The sequence below is a fragment of the Mytilus edulis genome, chromosome 12, assembly GCF_963676685.1.
Source record: "Mytilus edulis chromosome 12, xbMytEdul2.2, whole genome shotgun sequence".
NCBI lineage: Eukaryota > Metazoa > Mollusca > Bivalvia > Mytilida > Mytilidae > Mytilus > Mytilus edulis.
This window is the reverse complement of record NC_092355.1, coordinates 74051534-74077345: the sequence shown is the minus strand read 5'-3', so window position 1 is coordinate 74077345 and position 25812 is coordinate 74051534. Positions and strand designations below refer to the sequence as shown.

Sequence of the window (25812 nt, the reverse complement as noted above, 5' to 3'; positions counted from 1 at the left end):
ATTTTATTCATTTCTTAAAAAAAAACAAAAAAAAATTAACATGACAGTTCTGATGGAAGTTTGACATCTCACAAAAAAACCATGTTGTTTATTTAGTGTTTATATAGAATATAAATACAAGTGTGACTGGTCATTGTATTCAGTTTTGACCACTGATTCATGTGATATATATTTAGTTTATATTTATTACACAACATTGTCCAGTTTATCAGACAAGTTTTGATGTCAGTTGTATTATTCCAGAGAGGTGGATGGACAGCATTAATGATGGCTTCCTGGTATGGACACCTGGAGATCTGTAGACTCCTCATTGATACAGGATGTAAGATCGACATCACAGATGTATGTTATCTACTTAGTCTGATCACATTACTATTAATCTACACTAAATCATGTTGTTAATCAGACAGGTTTAATGAACAAATATTTGTAATAATTATATAAAGTGGGGTCTCATTTTACTCGTATTATTGTTCTGAATTAGAAAATATTACTCCTTTTCATGTTTCTTAAAAAAAAATATTTGATTAAAATGAATGATTATACTGAATCTACACTAATTCCTGTTGTTAATAAGACAGTTTTAACGAGCAAATATGTGTAATAATCATATAAAGTGGGGCCTCATTTTCCTTGTTTTGTTCTCCTGAATCTATTGATATAATTATTTTACACATTTCTTGAAAAAATATTGTTTTAAAATATCAGGTTTAATGGAAGTTTTGACATGTCACAACAAAACATGTTTATTTATTGTTTATATACAATATAAATACAAGTGTGACTGGTCATTGTATTCAGTTTTGACCACTGATTCATGTGATATATATTTTGTTTATATTTATTACACAACATTGTCCAATTTATCAGACAAGTTTTGATGTCAGTTGTATTATTCCAGGTTAGTGGAGAGACAGCATTAATATTTGCTGCCAGGGAAGGACACCTGGAGATCTGTCGTCTCCTCATTGCTAGAGGATGTAAGATCGACATCACAACAGTATGTTATCTACTTAGTCTGATCACATTACTATTAATCTACACTAAATCATGTTGTTAATCAGACAGGTTTAATGAACAAATATTTGTAATAATTATATAAAGTGGGGCCTCATTTTACTCGTATTATTGTTCTGAATTAGAAAATATAACTCTTTTTCATGTTTCTTAAATTTTTTTTTTTTATTAAAATGAACAATTATACTGAATCAACATTAATTCCTGTTGTTAATAAGACAGTTTTAATGAACAAAGATTTGTAAGAATCATATAAAGTGGGGTCTCATTTTACTTGTTTTGTTCTCCTGAATCTATTGATATAATTATTTTACACATTTCTTGAAAAAAAATTTTTTTTTAAGATATCAGGTTTTATGGAAGTTTTGACATTTCACAACAAAACATGTTTATTTATTGTTTATATACAATATAAATACAAGTGTGACTGGTCATTTTATTCAGTTTTGACCACTGATTCATGTAATATATATTTTGTTTATATTTATTACACAGTTTATCAGACAAGTTTTGATGTCAGTTGTATTATTCCAGCAGGGTTTGACACTAACATTAGAGGTGATGTAGTCCACAGGACTACCAAGAAAATTTTTTGGGTAGTCCTGGTAGTCCTCGTCTATCACCAGTGAGGGCCGCAACGCGGCCCGAACTAGCTAGGGGGGTTTGGGGGCATGCCCCCCCAAGAAAATTTTTGGAAATAAGATGCAATTTCCTGCCATCTGAGCACCCCAGAAGCACACAAATGTTTTGAGTTTTGAAAATATTTGGTATTTTTTTTTCAGATAAATTAAAGTTGACATTCAGTGAATAAATTTTATTACTCCTGAACTTTTCCTGTCAGAAAATATTGAAAAATTAAATGCAAAATCTGCAATCTGAGACAATTTCAAAGGCCTTGTTAGGTAGTGTTATTTCACCTTTTATTCCGGGATTATTTAGAAAAAATAGGATAAAAATAAGGCCATAATAAATAATAGGTTTGTTTGCCCAAACGCTACCTACCCAGATAAAAGCTGCCTACTCTGTCTCAAATTCTTTTATTGTCCTGATTTGAAGAAGTTTTTTTTTAATCAAATAGGCATGAAGACTAATAAACATCAAATACTACAATTTCTTTAAAAAAAATAAAATAAAAAAAAAATGCCCACCTACCAACCTTAGGGTAGGGTTTGGGCAAACCAACTTAAATATTTGTATGTGTGGCCTAAGTCAATGTTTGAAGTTTTCATTAATGCTTCAAACAGTTTATAATTATTTTTTTTGTAGTGATACAATGTCTTTGTTTGTGTACTAGAGGTCAACTTCATCATCACTGTTGAAAGCAATTCAGTGGATATGTTGCTGAAACAAAATGTCTTTAATATTATTTTGAATGACATGTATGTAGGTTTTTTTAATAAGAAAGCCACCAAAAAAATATTGTTGTGGGGTCTCATTTTACTCGTATTATTGTTCTGAATTAGAAAATATTACTCTTTTTCATGTTTCTTAATTTTTTTTTTTATTAAAATGAACAATTATACTGAATCTACATTAATTCCTGTTGTTAATTAGACAGATTTAATGAACAAAGATTTGTAAGAATCATATAAAGTGGGGTCTCATTTTACTTGTTTTGTTCTCCTGAATCTATTGATATAATTATTTTACACATTTCTTGAAAAAAAAAATTTTTTTTAAATATCAGGTTTTATGGAAGTTTTGACATTTCACAACAAAACATGTTTATTTATTGTTTATGTACAATATAAATACAAGTGTGACTGGTCATTTTATTCAGTTTTGACCACTGATTCATGTGATATATATTTTGTGTATATTTATTACACAACATTGTCCACTTTATCAGACAAGTTTTGATGTCAGTTGTATTATTCCAGGGTAGTGGAGTGACAGTATTAATGTTGGCTGCCCAAAGAGGAGACCTGGAGATCTGTAGACTCCTCATTGATAGAGGATGTAAGATCGACATCACAGATGTATGTTATCTACTTAGTCTGATCGCATTACTATTAATCTACACAAAATCATGTTGTTAATTAGACAGGTTTAATGAACAAATATTTGTAATATTTATATAAAGTGGGGCCTCATTTTACTCGTATTATTGTTCTGAATTAGAAAATATTACTCCTTTTCATGTTTCTTTAAAAAAATATTTTATTAAAATGAATGATTATACTGAATCTACACTAATTCCTGTTGTTAATTGGACAATTTTAACGAAACAAATATGTGTAATAATCATATAAAGTGGGGTCTCATTTTGTTTGTTTTGTTCTACTGAATCCATTGATATAATTATTTTACACATTTCTTGAAAAAAAATTTTTTTTTAAGATTTGAGGTTTAATGGAAGTTTTGACATTTCACAACAAAACATGTTTATTTATTGTTTATGTACAATATAAATACAAGTTTGACTGGTAATTTTATTCAGTTTTGACCACTGAATCAGAAAATATAACTCCTTTTCATGTTTCTTTAAAAAAATTATTTTATTAAAATGAATGATTATACTGAATAAAATCAACGGTACCAATTTTGTTGCACCAGATGCGCATTTCGACAAAATATGTCTCTTCAGTGATGCTCGTGGCCAAAATATTTGAAATCCAAAGCTTATGTAAAAGAGGAAGAGCTATAATCCAAAGGTCCAAAAAGTATAGTCAAATTCGTGAAAGGAATCAGAGCTTTGCACGAGGGAGATACATTCCTTAATTTATAATAATTTCTCATATTTTGTAACAGCAAATTTTAATAACATAAAAAATCCGTATTTTCATGCCAGTACCGAAGTACTGGCTACTGGGCTGGTGAATCTACACTAAATCCTGTTGTTAATCAGACAGTTTTAACGAAACAAATATGTGTAAGAATTATATAAAGTGGGGTCTCATTTTGCTTGTTTTGTTCTACTGAATCCATTGATATAATTATTTCACACATTTCTTGAAAAAAATATTTTTTTAAGATATCAGGTTTAGTGGAAGTTTTAACATTTCACAACAGACCATGTTTATTTATTGTTTTTATACAATATAAATACAAGTGTGACTGGTCATTTTATTCAGTTTTGACCACTGATTCATGTGATATATATTTTGTTTATATTTATTACACAACATTGTCCAGTTTATCAGACAAGTTTTGATGTCAGTTGTAGGATATGTTGTATATTATTCATATTGATAACAAAGTATTGTACATAATAGTTACATGTTATTTGGTTATATTATAGATACTTGGATACACAGCTTTACATAAGGCTGCTGGGGAGGGACATTTACAGATCACAAGATGTCTAGTAAAACGAGGAGGTGCCAGTACCTTGGTTACAACACATAAGGTAATATTTTATAGTATATGAACAGTGTTCAACCATTAAGTAATGAATCACTAAAAAGATGTATAAGATATGTTTGGTTAAATGGATTTTTTTCAAGGCTATAATCAAAAGTCATATGATCGTTTAAATTGGACTTAAAATATGAAAATGTTTTATAGACTTGGATGGCTAAATTTTACTATAAAACACATGAACATAATATTTTTACCAAAATCTCCCAACATCTAATGCTTTTAATTAGACCACTTGCACATTTTGGGTGATTAGTTGTACCAGAAATGTTTATCTTTATTCAAAAATGTGTATGGATAAACAATAACATTGGACTAAAACCAGTTTACATAAACTGTCAAACAACAATCTGTTGTCTTGACAATTATAACAAAATTATTAATTGGTATCAAAATATTCTAAGCAATGCGTTCATGGTGTTTTTAATGTTTAAACAGATGCAAACAAAGACTTGAGGTGGGAATTGACAGATAATTTTTTGAATCAAGAAATTAACTAGAGTATATTTATGTGATTCAAAAGAGGGGAAATAAAAATTGGCTACTTATTTCATATCATTGGCAGTTTCAAAATATTTAGTTCAATTATTTGAAATAGATACTCATATGACAACTGCAAATTTCTTAAAATTCCTGTTTTCATATTTGTTGATTTCCTTATTTATACAATATCAATGTAAACACTAAAAACCATGAAATACTGTAAAATAACAATATACAGATATAGGAGGGTGTGGATTCAATATTCATGTATAAGGAGGGTGTGGATTGGGAACATATATAGGACAGTGTGGATGGGGTATACATATATAGGAGAGTGTGGATGGAGTACACTGATATAGGAGGATGTGGATGGGGTATACAGAAATAAAAGATGGTGGATAGGGTATACAGATATAGGAGAGTGTGAATTGGGTATACAGATATAGGAGGGTGTGGATAGGGTATACAGATATAGGAGAGAGTGGATGGGGTATACAGATATAGGAGGGTGTGGATGGGGTATACAAAAATAGGAGATGGTGGATAGTGTATACAGATATAGGAGGGTGTGGATAGGATATACAGACATAGGAGGGTGGGGATAGGGTATACAGACATAGGAGGGTGTGGATAGGGTATACAGACATAGGAGGGTGTGGATAGGGTATACAGACATAGGAGGGTGTGTATGGGGTATACAGATATAGGAGGGTGTGGATAGGGTATACAGACATAGGAGGGTGTGGATAGGATATACAGATATAGGAGGGTGGGGATAGGGTATACAGACATAGGAGGGTGTGGATAGGGTATACAGACATAGGAGGGTGTGGATAGGGTATACAGACATAGGAGGGTGTGGATGGGGTATACAGATATAGGAGGGTGTGGATAGGGTATACAGACATAGGAGGGTGTGGATAGGGTATACAGACATAGGAGGGTGTGGATAGGGTATACAGACATAGGAGGGTGTGGGTAGGGTATACAGATATAGGAGGGTGTGGATAGGGTATACAGACATAGGAGGGTGTGGATAGGATATACAGATATAGGAGGGTGTGGATATGATATACAGATATAGGAGGGTGTATATGGAGTAGTCAGATATAGGAGGGTGTGAATTGGGTATACAGACATAAGAGGGTGTGGATGGGGGATACATATATAGGAGGGTGTAGATAGGGTATACAGACATAAGAGGGTGTGGATGGGGTATACAGATATAGGAGGGTGTGGATAGGATATACAGATATAGGAGGGTGTGGATAGGGTATACAGACATAGGAGGGTGTGGATAGGATATACAGACATAGGAGGGTGTGGATAGGATATACAGATATAGGAGGGTGTGGATAGGGTATACAGACATAGGAGGGTGTGGATAGGGAATACAGACAAAGGAGGGTGTGGATAGGGTATACAGATATAGGAGGGTGTGGATAGTGTATACAGATATAGGAGGGTGTGGATGGGGTATACAGACATAGGAGGGTGTGGATAGGGTATACATACATAGGAGGGTGTGAATAGGGTATACATATATAGAAGGGTGTTGATGGGGTATATAGATATAGGAGGATGTGTGTTGGGTTTACAGATATAGGAGGGTAGGGAAGGGGTATACAGGAGGGTGATTTTTCCAAATAATTTCATGTGATCTTCATCGGTATAATATTCTGAATAAATCTTTGTATTTTTGTCCATTTCTGAAAAAAAAAAAAGTTGTTTTAGCACTATAAGGCAATAACACTTTCGTCGCTATATTTATTTATTTTGAATACAATGAGTATGTATAAGTAATTTCTTCCAGATTACCTCCACTAGTCAAAACAAGGACAAAACTTCTGATTATAACCTTTAATTACAATACACAGACCCTGATAAAGCATTCTATAAAATTTTCTTGTGTGTTAAAGTGCATTTTGACAGAGAAATTATGCAAAACTGAAGGTTTTATGAAAAAAACAACACCAAAATAATTATTCTTACTAGTGGAAATCTTGTATTTAATACTGTTGAAACCACTCTAAACTACTGGGAAAGTCATCCATATCATATAATTAGAGTGCAATATAGTGCAAACTTTCAAAACTTGTCCTTTCAGATAATTCTATTTGAGAACAAATGTTTTTTACATGTTTTTCAGTGAAACCTTTTATCAGTGAGACATCCACATAAGGTCTTAACGGAAACATTGTGATATCACATGTATTATGGCGTCATTAAATAACGACAGATCAAAATAGCGCTAAATATAGTTTGCAGTGTTACATGAGAAACAGTTGCTGCAAGATTTTACTCGAAATATTGAGTCCAAACGATCTGTAACTAAGCCTTTTCATTTAATACCAAGACCATAGCAACAGTTTTCATATTAGCATATTTTTATCATCACGACTGTAATTTCAATTGCATAAATACCAGAAATAAACAATTTAGAGCTTGCCTAATAAAACAAAATGCTTACCAGTAATTCAGGACTTTTTAAAACCTCTAGTTTGCCATCTCAGGTAGAAAAAATAATGGTATATCTGGAACTGAAATAAGACAAAAAAAATACTCAGGCTGTGTTATCATTTGATTTAAATACATAAGTAATATTGAGAGAGAAAAATCTATTTTTGAAAGTTTAACCACAAAGAAAGACAAATGCTTCTCCCTTGTGGCTTAGCCACCTTCATTTAAACCTTTTGTATTAGAACCAGGGGTAGTAGCTAACTAGCTTAATAGTTGAATAGGTGCAGAAATATTGTTTTCAAGAAGGGTTTGACCCTCCCCCTTTTTCACTGAGAAATGACCATATCTTTTGTTTTGCTCATGTGCATTAAAAATAATAATTCATGATTTTCTTAAAACATGTAAATGTTTTTGTCTGTTTTTTTTGTGCATATGATATCTACTGACCAGGGGTCAAATCATTGGATAAAAGCACATGCGATGATGAATCTCACATTACTCGTATGAAGTGTGTTGTCTTCCTTGATTATCAGGTATTCCTGTAGACCAGAGTGATATAACATAACAAAGACTATATTGTGTCATGTTTACTTACAATTTAATAATATTTAAAAGTTATTTCTTGCCTTTTGAATGTAGAAAACAAATTCCTTTCGGATCTCTCGGAAGTAAACAAATTTATGATTGTGCCTAAAACAAGTGTTCAGCCCCGTGCCAGTAATGCATTTTAAAAGCGAATATTTTCTTGAGTTTTTGCTGATCTTTATCAATAACAATTGTCTTAAACAATTTATGATATCTAGGTATAAATAAAAAACTACTTACCATCATTTTCAGTGGTGTACAAGGTGAAATCATCCATAAATTAGTCTGACAACTTCAGGAATTGAGCTTCTAATTTGGGTCAAAATCTTTAATTGTTTTTACATAGGCGGTAATGGTAATGTTTTTTCCTGTAGCTCAGTCCATATCGTTAACTTGGATATGTATGATAGCTTGTTTCGAAGCTGTGACATTTTCACATATGTGGTTAAATTTTCGGGGTACGAAGTGAGATTACTTTTTCCGTAAATTAGCAAACCCCGAACATCCTGTTGCGATGCGGCTCCTTGTGGTAAAATATCCCCTTTTTAACACAATAAGTTCTATGAGAATTTAATACTTTGAACACATTCAATAGCTCCATAGTTTTTACACATTTATTCTATGTTCCTCTACTTTCCTAATCACCACAAATAATTTAGTTCAGTCATTTGCTAAAAATAGAAACATGTCCAATATCACTACACAGAGATTTTTTCTTATCACATGACTTTTGAGTTCCTCATTTCAAGGCGCATTAGGGATGTTGTCCCATATAGGAGGGTATCTGTGGTTTGGATATACAGATATAGAAAGGTGTGGATGGGATATACAGATATAGAAGGGTGTGGATGGGATATACATATATAGGAGGGTGTGGATGGGTTATACAGATATAAAAGGGTATGGATGGGGTATACAGACAAAGGAGGGTGTGGATAGGGTATACAGACGTAGGAGGGTGTGGATAGGGTATACAGATATAGGAGGGTGTGGATAGTGTATACAGATATAGGAGGGTGTGGATGGGATATACAGATATAGAAGGGTGTGGATGGGATATACAGATATAGAAGGGTGTGGATGGGGTTACAGATATAGGCGGGTGTGTATGGACTATACAGATAGATAAGGGTGTGGATGGGGTTTACAGATATAGGAGGGTAAGGATGGGGTATACAGATATAAGAGGGTGTGGATGGATATACAGATATAGAAGGGTGTGTATGGGCTATATAGATATAGGAGGGTGTGTATATAGATGATAATTAAGGCAATGTATGTAAAGACAACTGTTTAGCCATTATATTGTTACGGGTTAGGGTATAAGCTGTAGGTTTGTACATACGACTGTTTCAGGCTACTCAGTAAACACTCTTCTGTTTTCCCGTTCGTCGTTTACTGTTAGCCAACGCGTATACAAAGACATTTAATGAACATTCTTTATACTTTTATTGTCGAGCCTTCGACTTTAGTCGAAATAGCGAGACTAAGCGATCCTACATTCCGTCGGCGGCGGCGGCGGCGTCAACAAATATTCACTCTGTGGTTAAAGTTTTTAAAATTTTAATAACTTTCTTAAACTATACTGGATTTCTCCCAAACTTTGACAGAAGCTTGTTTATGATCATAAGATAGTATCCAGAAGTAAATTTTGTAAAAATAAAATTCAATTTTTTCCGTATTTTACTATAAATGGACTTAGTTTTTTTACGGGGAAACAAAACAATCACTCTGTGGTTAAAGTTTTTAAAATTTTAATAACTTTCTCCAACTATCCTGGGTTTGTACCAAACTTAGACAGAAGCTTGTTTATGATCATAAGATAGTATCCAGAAGTAAAGTTTGTAAATAAATATATCCATTTTTTCTATATTTTACTTTTAAATGGACTTAGTTTTTCTGCGGGGAACCATTACATTCACTCTGTGGTTAAAGTTTTTAAAATTTTAATAACTTTCTTAAACTATCCTGGGTTTGTACCAAACATGGACAGAAGCTAATTTATGATCATTAGATTGTATCCAGAAGTAAAGTTTGTTAAAAAATTACTCATTTTTTTCTGTAATTTACTTTTAAATGGACTTAGATTTTCTTACAATCATAAAATAGTAACAAGAGGAATATTTTTATTGATTTTTTTCCTCATTGTTGTTGAGCCTGCGATTTACAGCAAATATAGGCGAGACACTGGGTTCCGCGGAACCCTTACAAATTTTATTGTTATTGTATGTAAATATTGTTAGTAAGGTATCTGGGAATAATAAAATAGAGTTCGTCTTCACTGTTTGACCATGGGGGGTCCCCTTGACTGAACGACGGTGCCCACCTTCTGTTTATCCTTATTTCACATGTTCCCGCTTTATTACCATGTTATTTTATTAGCGTAAGGCACGAATATTGTAACCGGGGCCCATACATGCTAAGAGTAAGCTTAAATAAGTCCCGTTTGTCCATTTCTCGACTCGACAGAATGTCAACATTCCGATCGCCGCCATTTGCATCACTATGTTTATTGACATCAGTGACCTAACGACCTGAGATCAGCATCCAATTAGCATAACGTAATTTGCCCACCATCTCCATAGGGGCACGAGACGTTGGTGGGACAGAGATATAAAAGCAAGTGCACAACAGTCTTCAGATAGACTGCGGCCCGCTACCAGGGCAGTCACTCCTCATACCAAGGAAACTTACCAAAGGCAAAGCAAACCAAAAGTGCCGCAGTCGATGCAATACATGTACCTTTGCATCCCCGTTGGATAAATGGACCAAACCGTGATTGACCTAGATGTTTTACTACGCTTACTACGCTGTTGACAAACGATTAACGAAACCAAAACGGGGGTATATTTTATGATCTGTTGTTTTTTCATGGGATTAATGCTTGTAATAGTATTGATTGTTTGTATATAATAAATTGTGAAGCTTGATTAATCTTGTTGTCAGTTGTACATGTAATTAGTAAGTCAATGTTAATAAGTTTCTGTGCTACCATATTTAGATCATTGCCTTAACCGTTTTGCCTGCTACGCTACCATTGTATTAACCGTTTTGCCAGCTACGCTACCAGTATAACTTAGTTTGTAACTCGGCACCAGAGTTGACAGTTCTATACTAGAATTGACCAATAATATAGTAATCAGTGTTAACCTTATATAAATAACTTTTACTTATGGGACACCCCCGTCCCGTAACAATATTCATAAACAACAAATGTATTTCCACCCACGGAGTTGTCACATGATAATATGACGTCAAAAAATGAACAAGTACAAAAGTACGAATGTTACGTTCCAGCGACAATCTCAACAGTGGATGGGCTATTCAAATATAGGAGACTTTGGATAGGGTATAAAGACATAGGAGGGTGTTGAGGGGTTTTACAGATATAGGAGGGTAGGGAAGGGGTATACAGATATAGGAGGGTAGGGAAGGGGTATACAGATATAGGAGGGTGGGGAGGGGGTATACATATATAGGAGGGTGTGAGTGGGATATACAGATGTTAGAGGGTGTGGGTGGGGAATACAGGTAGAGGAGGATGTGGATGGGGTATACAAGTATAGGAGGATGTTCTTCTTCTTCTTCTTCTTTAGGTTACTAGCGATCCTTCAATTATTGAAGATTATTCGCCGGGCGTCGACTATAAAATTTATAATTTACATTTTAGCAGGAAAAAATCAAAAATAACAATATCAAGAAAACAAAACAAAATAACGTATGTACATTCAAAAAAATAAATTTTGATAAAACTATATACATTTGATAACAGAATAGTTAGGGATAGAATATTGGGATGAGAGCAGATTCTGTGATCATACTCTTAAATCCCTCTACTGTACTGCATGATACTATTTGTTGTGGCAGATAGTTCCAATTTATAATTGTTCGTGGATAAAAAGAATATTTATAACTGTCTTTAGATGTTTGTATTTGCCTAAATGAGTGCGGATTGCTATGTCTGGTTCTATTGTCTAGTGGTATCAAAAGGTTATGTGTAGGGACTGCAACAATTTCATGAATAATTTTGTAGAAGAAAACAAGTCTGTAACGTAAGCGCCTAATTTCAAGTGGGTACCATTTTAGGTCTGTCATCATTTCAGTAACTGAGCTGGTGTTATGGAAGCGATTGCATGAGAAGCGTGCTGCTCTTGATTTTTTTTGCAGTTTGAAGAATGATAAATGCATCCTTATATCTACACAAAGGGTGTGGGATATGGGGGGATTTCATCCTTAACTATATTTTTACATTTTTTTTTTTGGATTGGGTATACAAATATAGAATTCGAAGGTTGTGGATGGGTACACTAATGCAGGAGGGTGTGAATGGGTTTATACAGATACAAGATACAGGAGGGTGTAGAGGGTTTTTCGAGATATAGGCAAACAGTTAATGAATAGAGAATAATTCGATACAATAATAGAATAATTCGATACAATAATATAAAGAATAGAGAATAGTATAAGAATATAAAGAACTGTCAATAATCATGATACATTTGTAATGTGTCCAAAAAATGTAAAAAGATAGTTAAGGATGAAATCCCCCATATCCCACACCCTTTGTGTAGATATAAGGATGCATTTATCATTCTTCAAACTGCAACAAAAATAAAGACTAAATGGGGACAGATGAAGCATTTATTCATATCCTTTAAAAAAAAAAGAGTTAATAGCCTATTTGAAGTCTTCAGAAAATTGTGAACAATAATCTGAATGTTGTCTGAAGAGATATATTTAATAAATGAAAATGATATGGTTAGCAGCTTTAAAAATTAAATTAAAACACAACCCAGCTACTAATTGTAAGATATGTAAAAAAGTCTTCTTTGTAATAAAAAAGATGAAAGCAATATAAAGATTAATCTGATATGTGTATTTCAGGGTCAGACTCCATACGACTTAGCAGCAGAAAGGATGAAAGAAGAAGTGATGGAATACTTACAGGTACAAATATAGTGTTGAATTATAAATGCTTCAAGTAGAAAATAAGTTAGAAAAGATAAAGAAATATAAAACTAAGAAAACAAATGCTGCAAAACCAAGTAACTTCAAGAGAAAAATATTTTAACAATTAAACATTCTTTATCTGGATGATATTTTTTCGTTGAATAATCCAGAGTTCTCTAAATATACTTCAGAAATTTACCCAAACGAACTTACTTTAACTAAATCTAACATAAACAGCAGCAGTTGTCCTTTTCTAGATTTAGACATTTCAATTTCAAACGGGAAACTTCACACTAAAATTTACGACAAAAGAGACGATTTTTCATTTCCTATTGTTAATTATCCTTTTTTAGACGGCGATGTGCCTTTGGCTCCATCATACGGTGGTTATATATCGCAACTCGTACGGTTTGCCCGTGTGTGTTCTGATGTCATAGATTTTAACGAACGTAATCAATGCATTACTGGTAAATTGTTGTGTCAGGGATTTCGATACCATAAATTACTTAAAACTTTTACTAAATTCTTTCATAGATACAAAGATTTGATTAGTAAATTTGGCTATACCTGTAGAAAGCTTATTAAAAATGGTATTTCTCATCCTAAATTTTATGGTAATATTGTACTTAAAGCGAGGAAATCACTATGTGATCCTTGTAAACTCATCGAACCTTTAAACAAACTTATAAGTTAGGGTTATCGTACCAATATTGTAATTAGATCTCTGAATATAGTTCACATTGGCACTAATATTGATTTTGTCATTAGCAAATTAAAACATAACTAAATTTCATTATCTTTTGAGGCGAGATGTATAGGGGACACAGCCACGTTAACTTTTATTTCTATAGAAGTCGCTCTTCACTATACTACTACCTGTCGATACATTTATTTTTGGCATTGCACAAGTCATGTCTTCTTTGACTATTAATGACGTTAAAATACTAAATCCCTGTGATGTGTTTTAGTCGATTTTAGTCTCTGATGCATGATTTTTTACTATTAATTGGTTTTGGCTTTTAACTAGCTGTCAGTAACTGCGAGTACTCTCAAATCGTATTTTCTTGTTAATTCGACCTGTTGATATTGTTTATAATGCTTTTTTGTCATTTTTTATTTATATGGATCTTGTCTGTATACCAGCTTTGATTATTTGTAATATCTTCAATTTTTCACTTATTCTTACAACATTTGTATAAACTTCAAGTTTTTTTTTCTAAAGTGAACATTGATTGGTTAAATATTTCTCAGTGTGTTTGAATTTGTTTGTTAGCCTTTTGGTCATGAATGTTTGTCTCTAATATTTAATTAACTGTGCATTTGTATTCAGATATCGCAGATCAAATTTATTCGTTCATTGTGTAATCATACGTTTTTTGATTGAGTTAAGTCTGCCAATTGATATTTTATCATATTTTTTCTATGTTGTGATGTTATGCTATTGTTTTAGAAAAAGGGAGAAGGTTTGGGCCCATTAAAATGTTTAATCCCGCTGCAAATGTTTGCACCTGTCCTAAGTCAGGAATCTGATGTACAGTAGTTGTCGTTTGTTTATGTAATATATACGTGTTTCTCGTTTCTCGTTTTGTTTGTATAGATTAGACCGTTGGTTTTCCCGTTTGAATGGTTTTACACTAGTAATTTTGGGGCCCTTTATAGCTTGTTGTTCGGTGTGAGCCAAGGCTCTGTGTTGAAGGCCTTACTTTAACCTATAATGGTTTAATTTTTAAATTGTTATTTGGATGGAGAGTTGTCTCATTGGCACTCACACCACATCTTCCTATATCTATTTATGTCTTGAAAAAAAGTTTCACAATTGTAATGCAATTATTTGTTAACATGATTTTGATTGGACAACATCATATATTTGGGGACTTTAACTAGCTAAGCCATCATTTTTCAATTCACTAATTTATTGTTATGTGATTTCTTCAATAATCAACAAAATTAGCAGATGTCTTCTATTCTAATCTAGAGTTAACGAGACGAGAGCAAGTTTTTTAAATTCGTTTTATGATATTCTTACACCGACAGTATGTCGACCATTAATTTTTTTTTTAAATTTTTATATAGAATGCATTAAAATGGAGATAACTGTATTGTATTTTAGGCTTTGCCTAAATAAAACTTTGCAAGTATCCTTTACCTAGTTAACTTCTCAGTTCTGTATCACTAGGCTTTTAACATTCAGGTTGTGAGTTTGTGTTCTTCATGTGGCAGGACTTCCTAAATTCACTACAGCAATTGGTTTTCCACACATTTTTTCGTATTGCTGTCCCAAGTCAGGAGCCTGTAATTCATTGGTTGTCATTTGTTGCTGTGTTACCTATTTGTTTTGTGTTCATTTTTATACGCCCGTCAAAATTTTGACGGGACATATTATGGTATATAAATGTCCGGTGTCCGTTGTCTGTCCGTCTGTCTGTCTGTCCGGCGTTAACATGTCGCACTGTAACTTGAGAACGACTTATCAAAATTTTATGAAACTTAATATACATGTAGTTGTTTCTTATGATGGTCAAATGATCTGTATACTTTTTGGTGAAAAAAAATATTTGTTCCAACAGGATATTGATTTAATATTTGGTGCATAGCGTTGCCATGACAAGTTCTAGTTCAAGCTCAAATTTTATTTTGGTTCTGATAATCATTTTGCAGAGTTATGGTTCTTGGACTTCACTCAAATACTCAGTTTACCACACTTTATTTCCCACATGGTTGAAGATATTGATGTTATATTTGTTATATAGTTAACAACAGGACAATTAATAGATCAAATTAGAATTTTGTTTCAATTAAATGATTTTTTTACAGGTGGCGGACTGTATTGCAATGCAATAGTCTCCAAATGTTTGTTTTCTCTGTTCTAAAAAAACAAACTTTATGAGATATCTAAAAACTGTTTTTAAAGCAGAAGAGATAGATAATACACAATTTAAAAAATGTCAACATGACCAAAACAATGGGCCATAGGAATTATTGACCTTAAATGACAATTTCTTTACTAATTGTGAAAACTATGATAGAGAAGTAAACTTGAAAATGACAAAAATAATCAGAAATTACAAGATCTATAAAACTGCTAGTACAACCTTATCTACTGGATGACTCATAAAGGAATTGAAAATACAAAACATGGCTGCCCTAGATATAAAAATAGAACATGAGGGTAAAATGCATTAATTGAATTTGTCAGATTGAATAAAAAAATCTATCAGTAGCAAAAATGCTCTGATAGTCAAAATCTACCTACCTCCTATTTTCACTAAATAATCTTGATACACTGCTTCCAACAGTGAGTTTATAAGGCGTGTTTCGATTCAAAATTTACCTTAGGTTACTCAGGCTTCCTCCACCAATAAAAACTGACTGCAATGATGAAGCAAATAGTGCTGAAAGTTGTGTTAACCACAGTCAATCAATCAAGTAATGAATCAGATTTAGTTATGGCAAAAAATGCTAAGGTGAGCAATACATGTTCGTTTGAGCCTCTTGTTTATTTCCAGTTCTGTTTTAATACAACCGCAAAAACATTTATGCAGTCGTATATTGGTATCACATTGGTGTTGTCGTCTGAAGACAGTTGGTTTCTGGACAATAACTTTAGTTTAAGTGAATAGAAATCCATGAAATTTGAATACAAGGTTTATAACCACAAAAGGAAGGTCGGGATTGATTTTGGGGGTATTGGTCATAACAGTTTAGGAATAAGGGGCAAAACAATTGCCCAAATAAGTATTTTTTTGTAGTTTCCAGACAATAACATGTGTTTAGGAATAAGGGACAAAAAAGGGAGAAACACAAGGGTTTTCTGGTTAATGTACAATTAAGACAATTTGAAAGCAGTGTAAGGGAGGTAATCCAAATATGATATTTTGATTACCTTTAACATTGCTTTTAAATTTTGTATTGTCTTGAGGTTATAAGCTGTCAATTTACTTTAAGAAGAATAACTATTAAATGTATGGTGAGTATGGAATATTGATTTTAGCCATTGTTTAGTGTGTCATTTTCTATTTTAAGACTTTTATGATGTATTTAAATAAGAAGTTATGGTTGCAAACTCCAAGGAAAGTTTGAGATTATGACTTAACTTGAGGGAAAGAATTTTTCTTTGGAAAAAGGGTGGGGGGGGGTAAAAAAAAGGGGGGTAAAGAAGAAATTGTGAGACAAAAAATGTGGGGGGGGGGCAATTTTTTCTCATTTCAGATTTCAGAAATTAAAAAGAAAATTTCTTCATATTTGTTTTTTTTACAAAAAAAAAGGGTGTGTGTCAATTCACAATAGCAAAGTGTATTGCACAAAAGCAAAAACTTGAGCATAAATTCAAATCCTATAACCAATTCTAAGTTCTCAATGATTTGGTTATAAAGTTATATTCTTTTCAGGTGGTTAGCTGTCAATTTATTTTTAGAACTTGTTAAATGCTGATGAGTAATTTATTTTTAGATATTACTATTACATTTTGCTGTTCAAGGTTTTCTAATTTTAGCCATGACTATGTCATTTTCTATTTAAAAGTTGTTTTTTTTGCATTAGAGTTACCTTTATTACAATGATTTTTTTTTATAATTTTCTAACATGCAGGAATTAAGTGCAAAAAATGCCAAAACAAGCATTTTTAAAGTTTACAGGCTATAACTTATGTTTAAGTGTATGGATTTCTCTTAAATTGTACTACAAGGTTCCGTACTACAAAGAAAAGACTGGGATTGAGTTGATGGTTTATGCCCCAAGGGGAATTCAAAAAGTTTGAAACGGGGGGCTCCAATATTTTTTAAACGGTTCATATTTTTAATGCCCCCGCCGCTACAGCCCTTGTCAGTCTGTACATACGTACGTCCCAAAGTTGGTTTCCATTCTCTAACTTTAGTTTGCCTCAACAAAATGTTATGAAACGTATACACAATGCTTATTACCACTAAATACAGACCAGGTTTGAATTTTGGTGGCGTCACTATAACCATTTTAGAGTTATGCCCCTTTACAAATGTAAAAATTGTTAAAGTTTTTGTTTCCGTTTTCTAACTTGAGTTTGCCTCAACCAAATGTTATGAAACCTATAGACAATGCTTATATCTTTTATATACAGATCAAGTTTGAAATTTGTGGCCGTCACTTTTATTGTTCTAGATTTATGCTGTTTTCAAATGAAAAAAGTTGTTGAAAAATTTCAAAAATATCAATCAAGTATATTTTTTTTTTAAATTGGAGTGATATTCCTTTGTCCATGATAAGAGTTGAATCAACTACAATCAATGCTTTTTTAAATCTTCTTTGAAAATTGGAGTTATCTTTCTTTGTCCAGAATGGTAGTTGAATCAACTTAAACCAATGCTTTATACAATGCAATATTCAATTTTACTATCAACTGATAAATTAAAGCAATCTTTACCATTCAGTGCTTGCAAGCACTTGTATTTCCATTCTAGGGTTATGCCCCTTTACAAATGGAAAACATTGCTGATTTTTTTCGTTTCTGTTCTTTAAACTTAAGTTTGTCTCAACTTGATTTAATGAAATGTATATATAATGCTTATTACCACTAAACTAAGTTTAAGTTCAAATTTTGCCAGCTTCACTTTTACAGTTCTTGAGTTATTTCCCTTTATAATTTGTTTCTGTTCTCTAAAGTTTGCCTCAACCAAATGTTATGAGACTTACACACATTGCTTATTACCACAAAACCCAGATCAAGTTCAAATTTGGGTAGTATCACATGTACTGTTCTTCAGTTATGTCCCTTTATAACTATATGATATGCAAGCGGGGGCATCATCCGTGGACACATCCCACATTTATTTTTTCGACATTTTTTTCAAATTTCAAATTTTTGAAAAGTTTAAAGAAGAAACTCTCGTGTGCACAGTATTGCGCATTTGACCATAGTTATTTTGTGTCAGAAACCTATAGTATGGCAAAAATGTTATCACAATCCATGAATTCAGATAGAATCAAGCTTGAATATTGTGTCCAAATTTTCCCCAACTGTTCAGGGTTTGACCACAGGCTCGTATCAGGCTGCGATCAGCAAAGCATTTTATTATCTTAAACACTATAACACTTTGTCAACATGATCATTAGAGTATGACAGGTTTTGGTCCACAGTTTCCAATTATTGTGTAAATTTTTTTGGGACAAAAATACCTGCAAATTCAAATTCAAAAACAACCTGTTCTCTTTAAACTTTTAAATAATTATATCTCTTTTTTTATCTTGAAAAATATGAAAATGTGTTCTATATATTTCATGTAATGTGTAGCATTTGTATCATATATTTATTTCTATGTGGTTTATATCTTAAAATGTTAATAGTTCTACAAGTGATTTGATTGAAGATATATTTACAGTGCATATTCCTCATTTTACAGACTGTCATGTCAGAGAAATCTTCAGGTGTGACTGCTGAACAAGGGAGAGAAGGTAATTTTCGTTGACTTTATTTCATTAGCTTTAACTCATTATCATGATTATACAACCACTCTAGGAATTGCAGAATGACAACATGTTTACTGTACGACTTCATCCAATTAATTGCATTGGGTTAAAAATTAATCACTATAATAGATAATAACAAACTATGAAGCTATAATGTCAGCAGCTTTCTAATATACAAAATACATGACAGAGCAAGTTGAAGTACCATCAAACTATATGGTCATATACAGTACATGCTTATTTGTACTCTGCAATAGCAAGGAGTATTCTACTTTGCTAGAAATATTTCAACAATAAAAGTATTCATTGTAAAGATGACACCCTAACATGAGAGCTGTTAGAAAGTATATATTTTGTCTGACCTGCGACAAAAGTCATTGAATGCAAGACAAAGGGATAATAATCCAATCATGTAATTGATCAGTGATTCAGATAAACTTTGCTTTGTCAAGTCAGTATCTCTGGTTCTATTAAACAGTAGATCAACTATATTTCAAGTATAGAATAATTGTAAAGGAAGTAGTTGTCGTTTGTTGGTGTGGTTCATAAGTGTTTCTTTTCCTGTTTTTGTCTCGCCTAGAGGGAGTCAAAAAGCGAGACATGGGTGTGCTGTTTTATGCGATTATTTGGCTTTGAAACTTTTGCTTAGTTAACAGGTATTAGTTTGTGATTAGATCAGTTTAAGGGGAACCATTAGTGGCGGGCCAATGTTAACTTGTATGCAATTTTATAAGGATTAGCACATCTCATTTCCATGGAGAATATTTGGCTCTGTCTCCTCAGTCATGGTCTCTTGACTTTAATGCTTTTGCTTAGTTCACGTGTGTTAGTTTGTGATTAAATCAGATTAAGATGAACCCCTAATGTTAAGTCAATGATATGCATATTTATTGGCATTTGCAAGTCTCGTTGCCTTCGAGATTAAATAGTCGCACCCCCTCATCATGGTTTATTGACTTTGAAACTTTTACATATATCTATAGTTTATAAGTTAATGTTTGTGTTTAGGTTTGTTTAAAGGGAACGACTTATGATAAGTCAATGGTACAGAGCCTTGGTGTAGTGGTTAGCGCATCAGACTACTAACACAAAGGTTCCTGGTTCGATCCCGATTTGGGGAGAGAATTTCAGGAACTGAATTTTTCGGCTGTCCCTTGACACCATTTGCGAGTAAAGGTTTGAGAAACGATGATAGTCCGTCGAAAGGCAACGATAAATGGCTGAGACATCCATACCTCTTGCCCGTAAAGACTCCCCTGTAGATTTCGAAAAAGAGCAGGCTAATGCCGCTACATGGCAGCTCTTGCACCTGCAAAGTGCAAAGGAATTAATATAAATTGCAATATTCCCAATCCACTATGAATAAATATGTTTAAATTAAGTCAATGGTATTTCGTCTGCAGTTGTATAAGCATTGCCACAACTCATTCCCATGGCGATGGTTAGCCATGTACCGTCAGTCATGGTTCATGGACTTTGAATATTTGCAAAACTTACATGTTAAAGTATTGCTTTTTTAATTTCAACATTTACATTATCAAAATTACAAAAAGGCGACCCATATCTCTGTGTTAACAGTTGATTTATAGAGATTAAACCATTGGTTTTCCTGTTTGAATGGTTTAACACTAGTCATTTTTGGGACCCTTTTATATAGCTTGCTGTTCCATGTGAGCCAAGGCTGGCTCCATGTTGAAAACCGTACTTTGACCTAAAAACGGTTCTTCTTTTACAAATTGTGACTTGGATGGAGAGTTTTCTCCTTGGCACTCAAACCATATCTTATGTCTATGTCTGTTTTGCAGTTTTCATCTGACCTTGATATCAGAATAAGAAGATGTGGTTTGATTGTTAATGAGACAAATATCCACCAAAGTTAAAATAAAGTGGATGTAAGCAATTACTGTGAACGTTCTGTTATTCGTGGGGTTCCAATTTTTGTGGTTTTCGTGGATGACTTTATCTAAGAATTTGTGTGCCCAACAAAATAAAACAATCATTGTCCAAATCAAGACATGGAAAGATCGCCATCGGTAGGTTTGACTACTGATATGATCTAGAGAATATATTATTGAATAACGGGAAATCTGAGAATACTGTAATAACTTTTGATCTTTTAATTCTCATAAAAAATATTTTTAATCGATGAAAGTCAGATTTCCGGTATTGATATTCTGGTATGATAAAGTGTTCAAATTATATTCTCATAGTTCTCGTACATACGTGAAATAATAATTTTATGCTGGGCTTGATTTTGATAAGACATATTTGACAACTCAACATACATTTATAGCATTTGTTTATGTAACTGTTTTCAGGTGACAACTTAATGGCCTAATTAACACCTTTGATGGTCTTTATCATGCGTTAATTAGTGTTATCACTACTATTTACACGATTTACACGGGTCAATAGTTACTTTGCAATTTCTTTCATCAGACTATTTTGTAACCTTCGTTTCTAAAGATTTTAATTTTTCAATCTTTCAGCAATGAGAATAGGCCCTGACATGAAATTTATGAAACAATTCAGTTGAGAAAACTAACAGCCTAACTTTCATTGTTGATACATGTAGGTCAATGTTAAGTGTTTGTGTTTTTCCTCTATCGCTGTGTTCCTGTAAGCAGCAGGTCAACTATATTGTGTTTATGGGGTGATTGTCATACCTGTCAACCTGTGACGATGAATTGAAGAATGAAATCTCAGGTCATAATGCGTACAAACTTTTTCCAAACTGAATTTCAGTATTTAGGGACATTTTTCTTATAATATAAATCAAAGTCCTCAAAACATGTTCACTTGGTTAGGTTATTTATTACTTTTATTGCACTTTTAGAAGCTTTTGATACATTTGTTTTACACTTTAAATAGTACCTTGTGTCTTTTTGATGTATTATAACCTCATTTATCAACAAAGAGATTGAATTTTGATATGTATAGTAATGAAGAGACAGACTCTTTTTATTTGGTCTATATTGGATGAACCAGACTAATTTATCTTTTCCTCTACAAATTAGAATATATAGTAAAATAAAGTAAGACTTAAAAGAAGTATTACTATATATATATAGATGAAAAAAAATAATTTTCAACTTTTTTTTTATAATTGTATTTAGGTGTAATACCACCAAATCATGGTACGTCACATCCGGTTGTATAGGAAAGTTGGTCGAAAAAAATATTCCCTTGAATTTGACAGTTGTAGGTAATTAATCCTACATTTTATTGCAGTAACACCATTTCTGTGTCATAAACATATGTCTTGGGTATTTCAAAACACCATTATTTTTTATTTGGGATTTCTATAGAAAATTTTGTAATCGTGAGGTTACATGGTGACTAAACCTTGTACACAGATTAAATAAGGGGAGAAATTTGATTGGTTAACTTCCAATGATGGTTATTTTCTTATATGCAATGAAATTTTATGTGATTTTTTTCTATAGAACTGGACAGGATAAAACTTTACTCATGCCAAGTATTTCTTTATTTGAAACAAATTCTGCACATTTTTTGGAATAGGAGAAAATCAATGGTGGTATTACACCTTAAGGTATGAAAAAAATAAATAGTTAGATTTCAATATGTATTTAAATTCTATTTGTTATAGATTTAATCTTCTTTACCCAAAAAAATCGTAAAAATAGGGAACAATTTTGATTGGTGACAAAAAAAGGGGAAGTAGCTCTAGTTGAAAAATGTTTGTAATACAACAGTGAAATTTATTTACGAACTAAGAGAAGGTAATTAGTGTTAATAAACAACTGTGCTTGACACCAAAAATGTCAAGTGAAGCCATGCACTAAATGGATCACCTAATTTGACAGTTTACGCAGCTAGCTGAACTTCCTGTTCATGAAAGAATTACCAATTTGCCGGTATTTTAAATGAAAATCACTTAGGAAATCAATCTTAAGGCTAAGAAATCCAGGTGAAAACGGGTCATTTTTCGGATTTCCGGGTTATTCAATGACCCGGCGGGTGTCCCGGCGATCCCTAAGAATTGTGAAAATCTCGGGTCACACCCGCAGAATACAGGTCAGTTTAAAGGTATGGATTGTAAGGTTTACAAGTCTGTCTGGCAGGTTTCATCTGACTTTGATCTCATTTTCATGGTCTATTAGTTAATATTATGTTTTGATGGTTAAGTCCTTAGATACAATAAGCAATATTTTAACTATAGTTGGTGTATAAAGATATGATAGGGAATAGCGTAACATAAACTTTTGGCTCAGTAGGTGGTCAATTGTCCTTGGCTGGAATTTGACGATTCAGCTGGTTTATCTCACAAACAGTAAAAGGGAAAGTGCCATAGTTTGTTGGACAAAAACCGAAAATTTGACCCATTAAAAAATCATGAAATTACCTCCCAGCATCTTTCTTCATCTTGCCAAAAACAGTGTGTTCTTAAACAGCAATTGTGCAAAGTGTACATAAACAAAGAAAAATACAAAAATATTATCTGATGACTTAAACCATATATTCTTCTTCAAATTTTCTCTTTGGTCACTATAATCCAAATAATTATGATGTCTTGAAATGTTATTTTGATACTTTGCTTAAACATCTCATCATAAATATTTGAACTTAGGTGGAGCAAATAGCTTTGTTTGCAATTTTGCAAATGGGCTACATTTTATTCTGTTTTGAAATGCATTTACATGATTTTATATCCATAAATGGCAGTAAACATTTATGAACCAAGAACAAAATTTGGACAACAAGTTTTCTCTCTCCATGCTCTCGTACAAGTAATGTATCATGGTCACTTGCCTAAAAGGCAAGTTGTTAAAAATGTCAATTTCGAACCTTCTGGTATATCAACTTTCGATTTAACTAAGTATAAATCTGAAAATTTAGATGATTAGATCTATTTAAGGCTGACCAACAATGTTTGATATGCAGTTGTATTAGAATAAGCACATCTCATATTCATGGAGATTATTTGGCCTTTGTTCCCACAGTCATGGTCTGTTAACTTTTAAAAGTATGCATATAGTTTACATGTTAAACTTTGTGATTAGGTCAGTTTAAGATGAACCACAAATAGTAAGTCAAAGATATTTGCAGTTATAATAGATATTTGGTTCCTGATACAGATTGCTGTATTGGTATGGCTCATAACATTCAGAACCTTCTGTTCTTTATTTTAATATATGATCAAACATGAGAGTTCCATGTTATAGCAACTCTCCGTATCAGAACACAGTTAATCCATAGTGCATTTTTTTAGAACAATACATGTAAATTAAAACAATCATGTTTTATCAATAAAGAGATTACAGTGTAGTGTACCACTTTTAGGTTAATTATAACCCAGCTTTAAAAAGGTGGGTATACTGTTTTACCTCTGTCTGTCCATCTGTCAGTCCATCCATCAGTCCGTCAGTCCGTCCCATGAATATTTTTTGTTGCATCTTTCTCAGGGACTGCATTACAAGGATTTCTGAAATATGGTCTAGGGTTTATTATATAAGTCAGCTATACAGTGGGACGGGTTTTCAGATTCATCACTCAACAACTTTCGGTTTACCAAACACTTGCATCATTTTATATACGGCATCCAAACTGAAAAATGTCGTCCCATTTTTCTCAAAAAATTACATTACAAGGATATATCTGAAATTTTGTTTCAGGGTTTATATAAGTCAATTTTACCGTGTGATGCGTTTTCATAATCAGCACTCAAACTTTCTGTTTACAAAACATTTTATCATTTTACACATGCCATCCAAGTTGAAAATTTTCATCATTTTTTTTTCATAAACTACATTACAAGGTTTCTGAAATTTGGTTTCAGGGTTGATATATTGGTCAGCTATACCGTGTGATGTGTTTTCAGATTAATCACTCAACAACTTCCTGTTAACCAAACACTTTACATCTTACATCATTTTACACATGGGTTGTCTTCAGTCTGTCCGACCGTCCAATAATATTTTCGTCGCTTTTTTCTCAGGAATTACATTAAATGGATTTCTGAAATTTGGTTTCTGGGTTTATATAAGTCAGCTATTCCGTGTGATGCGTTTTCATGATCATCACTCAACAACTTCCTGTTTACCGAACACTTAGAATTAAGTTAGATTGATAGTAACTACTCGTTATTTACAGTAATAGATCAATATTTTTTAGAAAGTTACATAACTATCAGCTCATATTAGTTTAAAGAATGTTTATAAACCATGGCCCATGTCGAAATTAAGTGATTGCCCTTAAATAAATAGTTGTTATAGATATAAGAAGATGTTAAATGTATGAGTGTAAATGTGACAACTCTCCTTCCATGTCACAGTTTGTAAAAGTTAACCATTATAGTGTATTTTGGCAACACTTTAGTAGAAAGAGCGAAACTGTAAAAAGAAAAAACTCTCTGTCATATAAACTCAGAAAGAGATATTTTAGTCATGATTTATATTCTGGTCTATGATGTTAAAGGGTGTCCATTGTTGAAGATGCATATAAATCCAGGTGAACCGTACATGTTATTTAGAGCCTCTAGATTTCTTTTTTAATTCA

General features: G+C 32.6%; 1 protein-coding gene across 1 annotated transcript in view; it reads left to right on the top strand.

The window, feature by feature from the left end:
* Positions 1–222: 222 nt before the first annotated feature.
* Positions 223–25812, top strand: part of LOC139497836 (uncharacterized) — a 62998-nt gene continuing 37408 nt past the window's right edge. Inside the window, exons 1-7 of the mRNA XM_071286074.1 lie at positions 223–342; positions 902–980; positions 1513–1613; positions 2898–2996; positions 4259–4366; positions 12790–12852; positions 19227–19278. Coding sequence (XP_071142175.1) covers positions 223–342; positions 902–980; positions 1513–1613; positions 2898–2996; positions 4259–4366; positions 12790–12852; positions 19227–19278 — 622 coding nt within the window. The remainder of the gene's footprint in view (positions 343–901; positions 981–1512; positions 1614–2897; positions 2997–4258; positions 4367–12789; positions 12853–19226; positions 19279–25812) is intronic.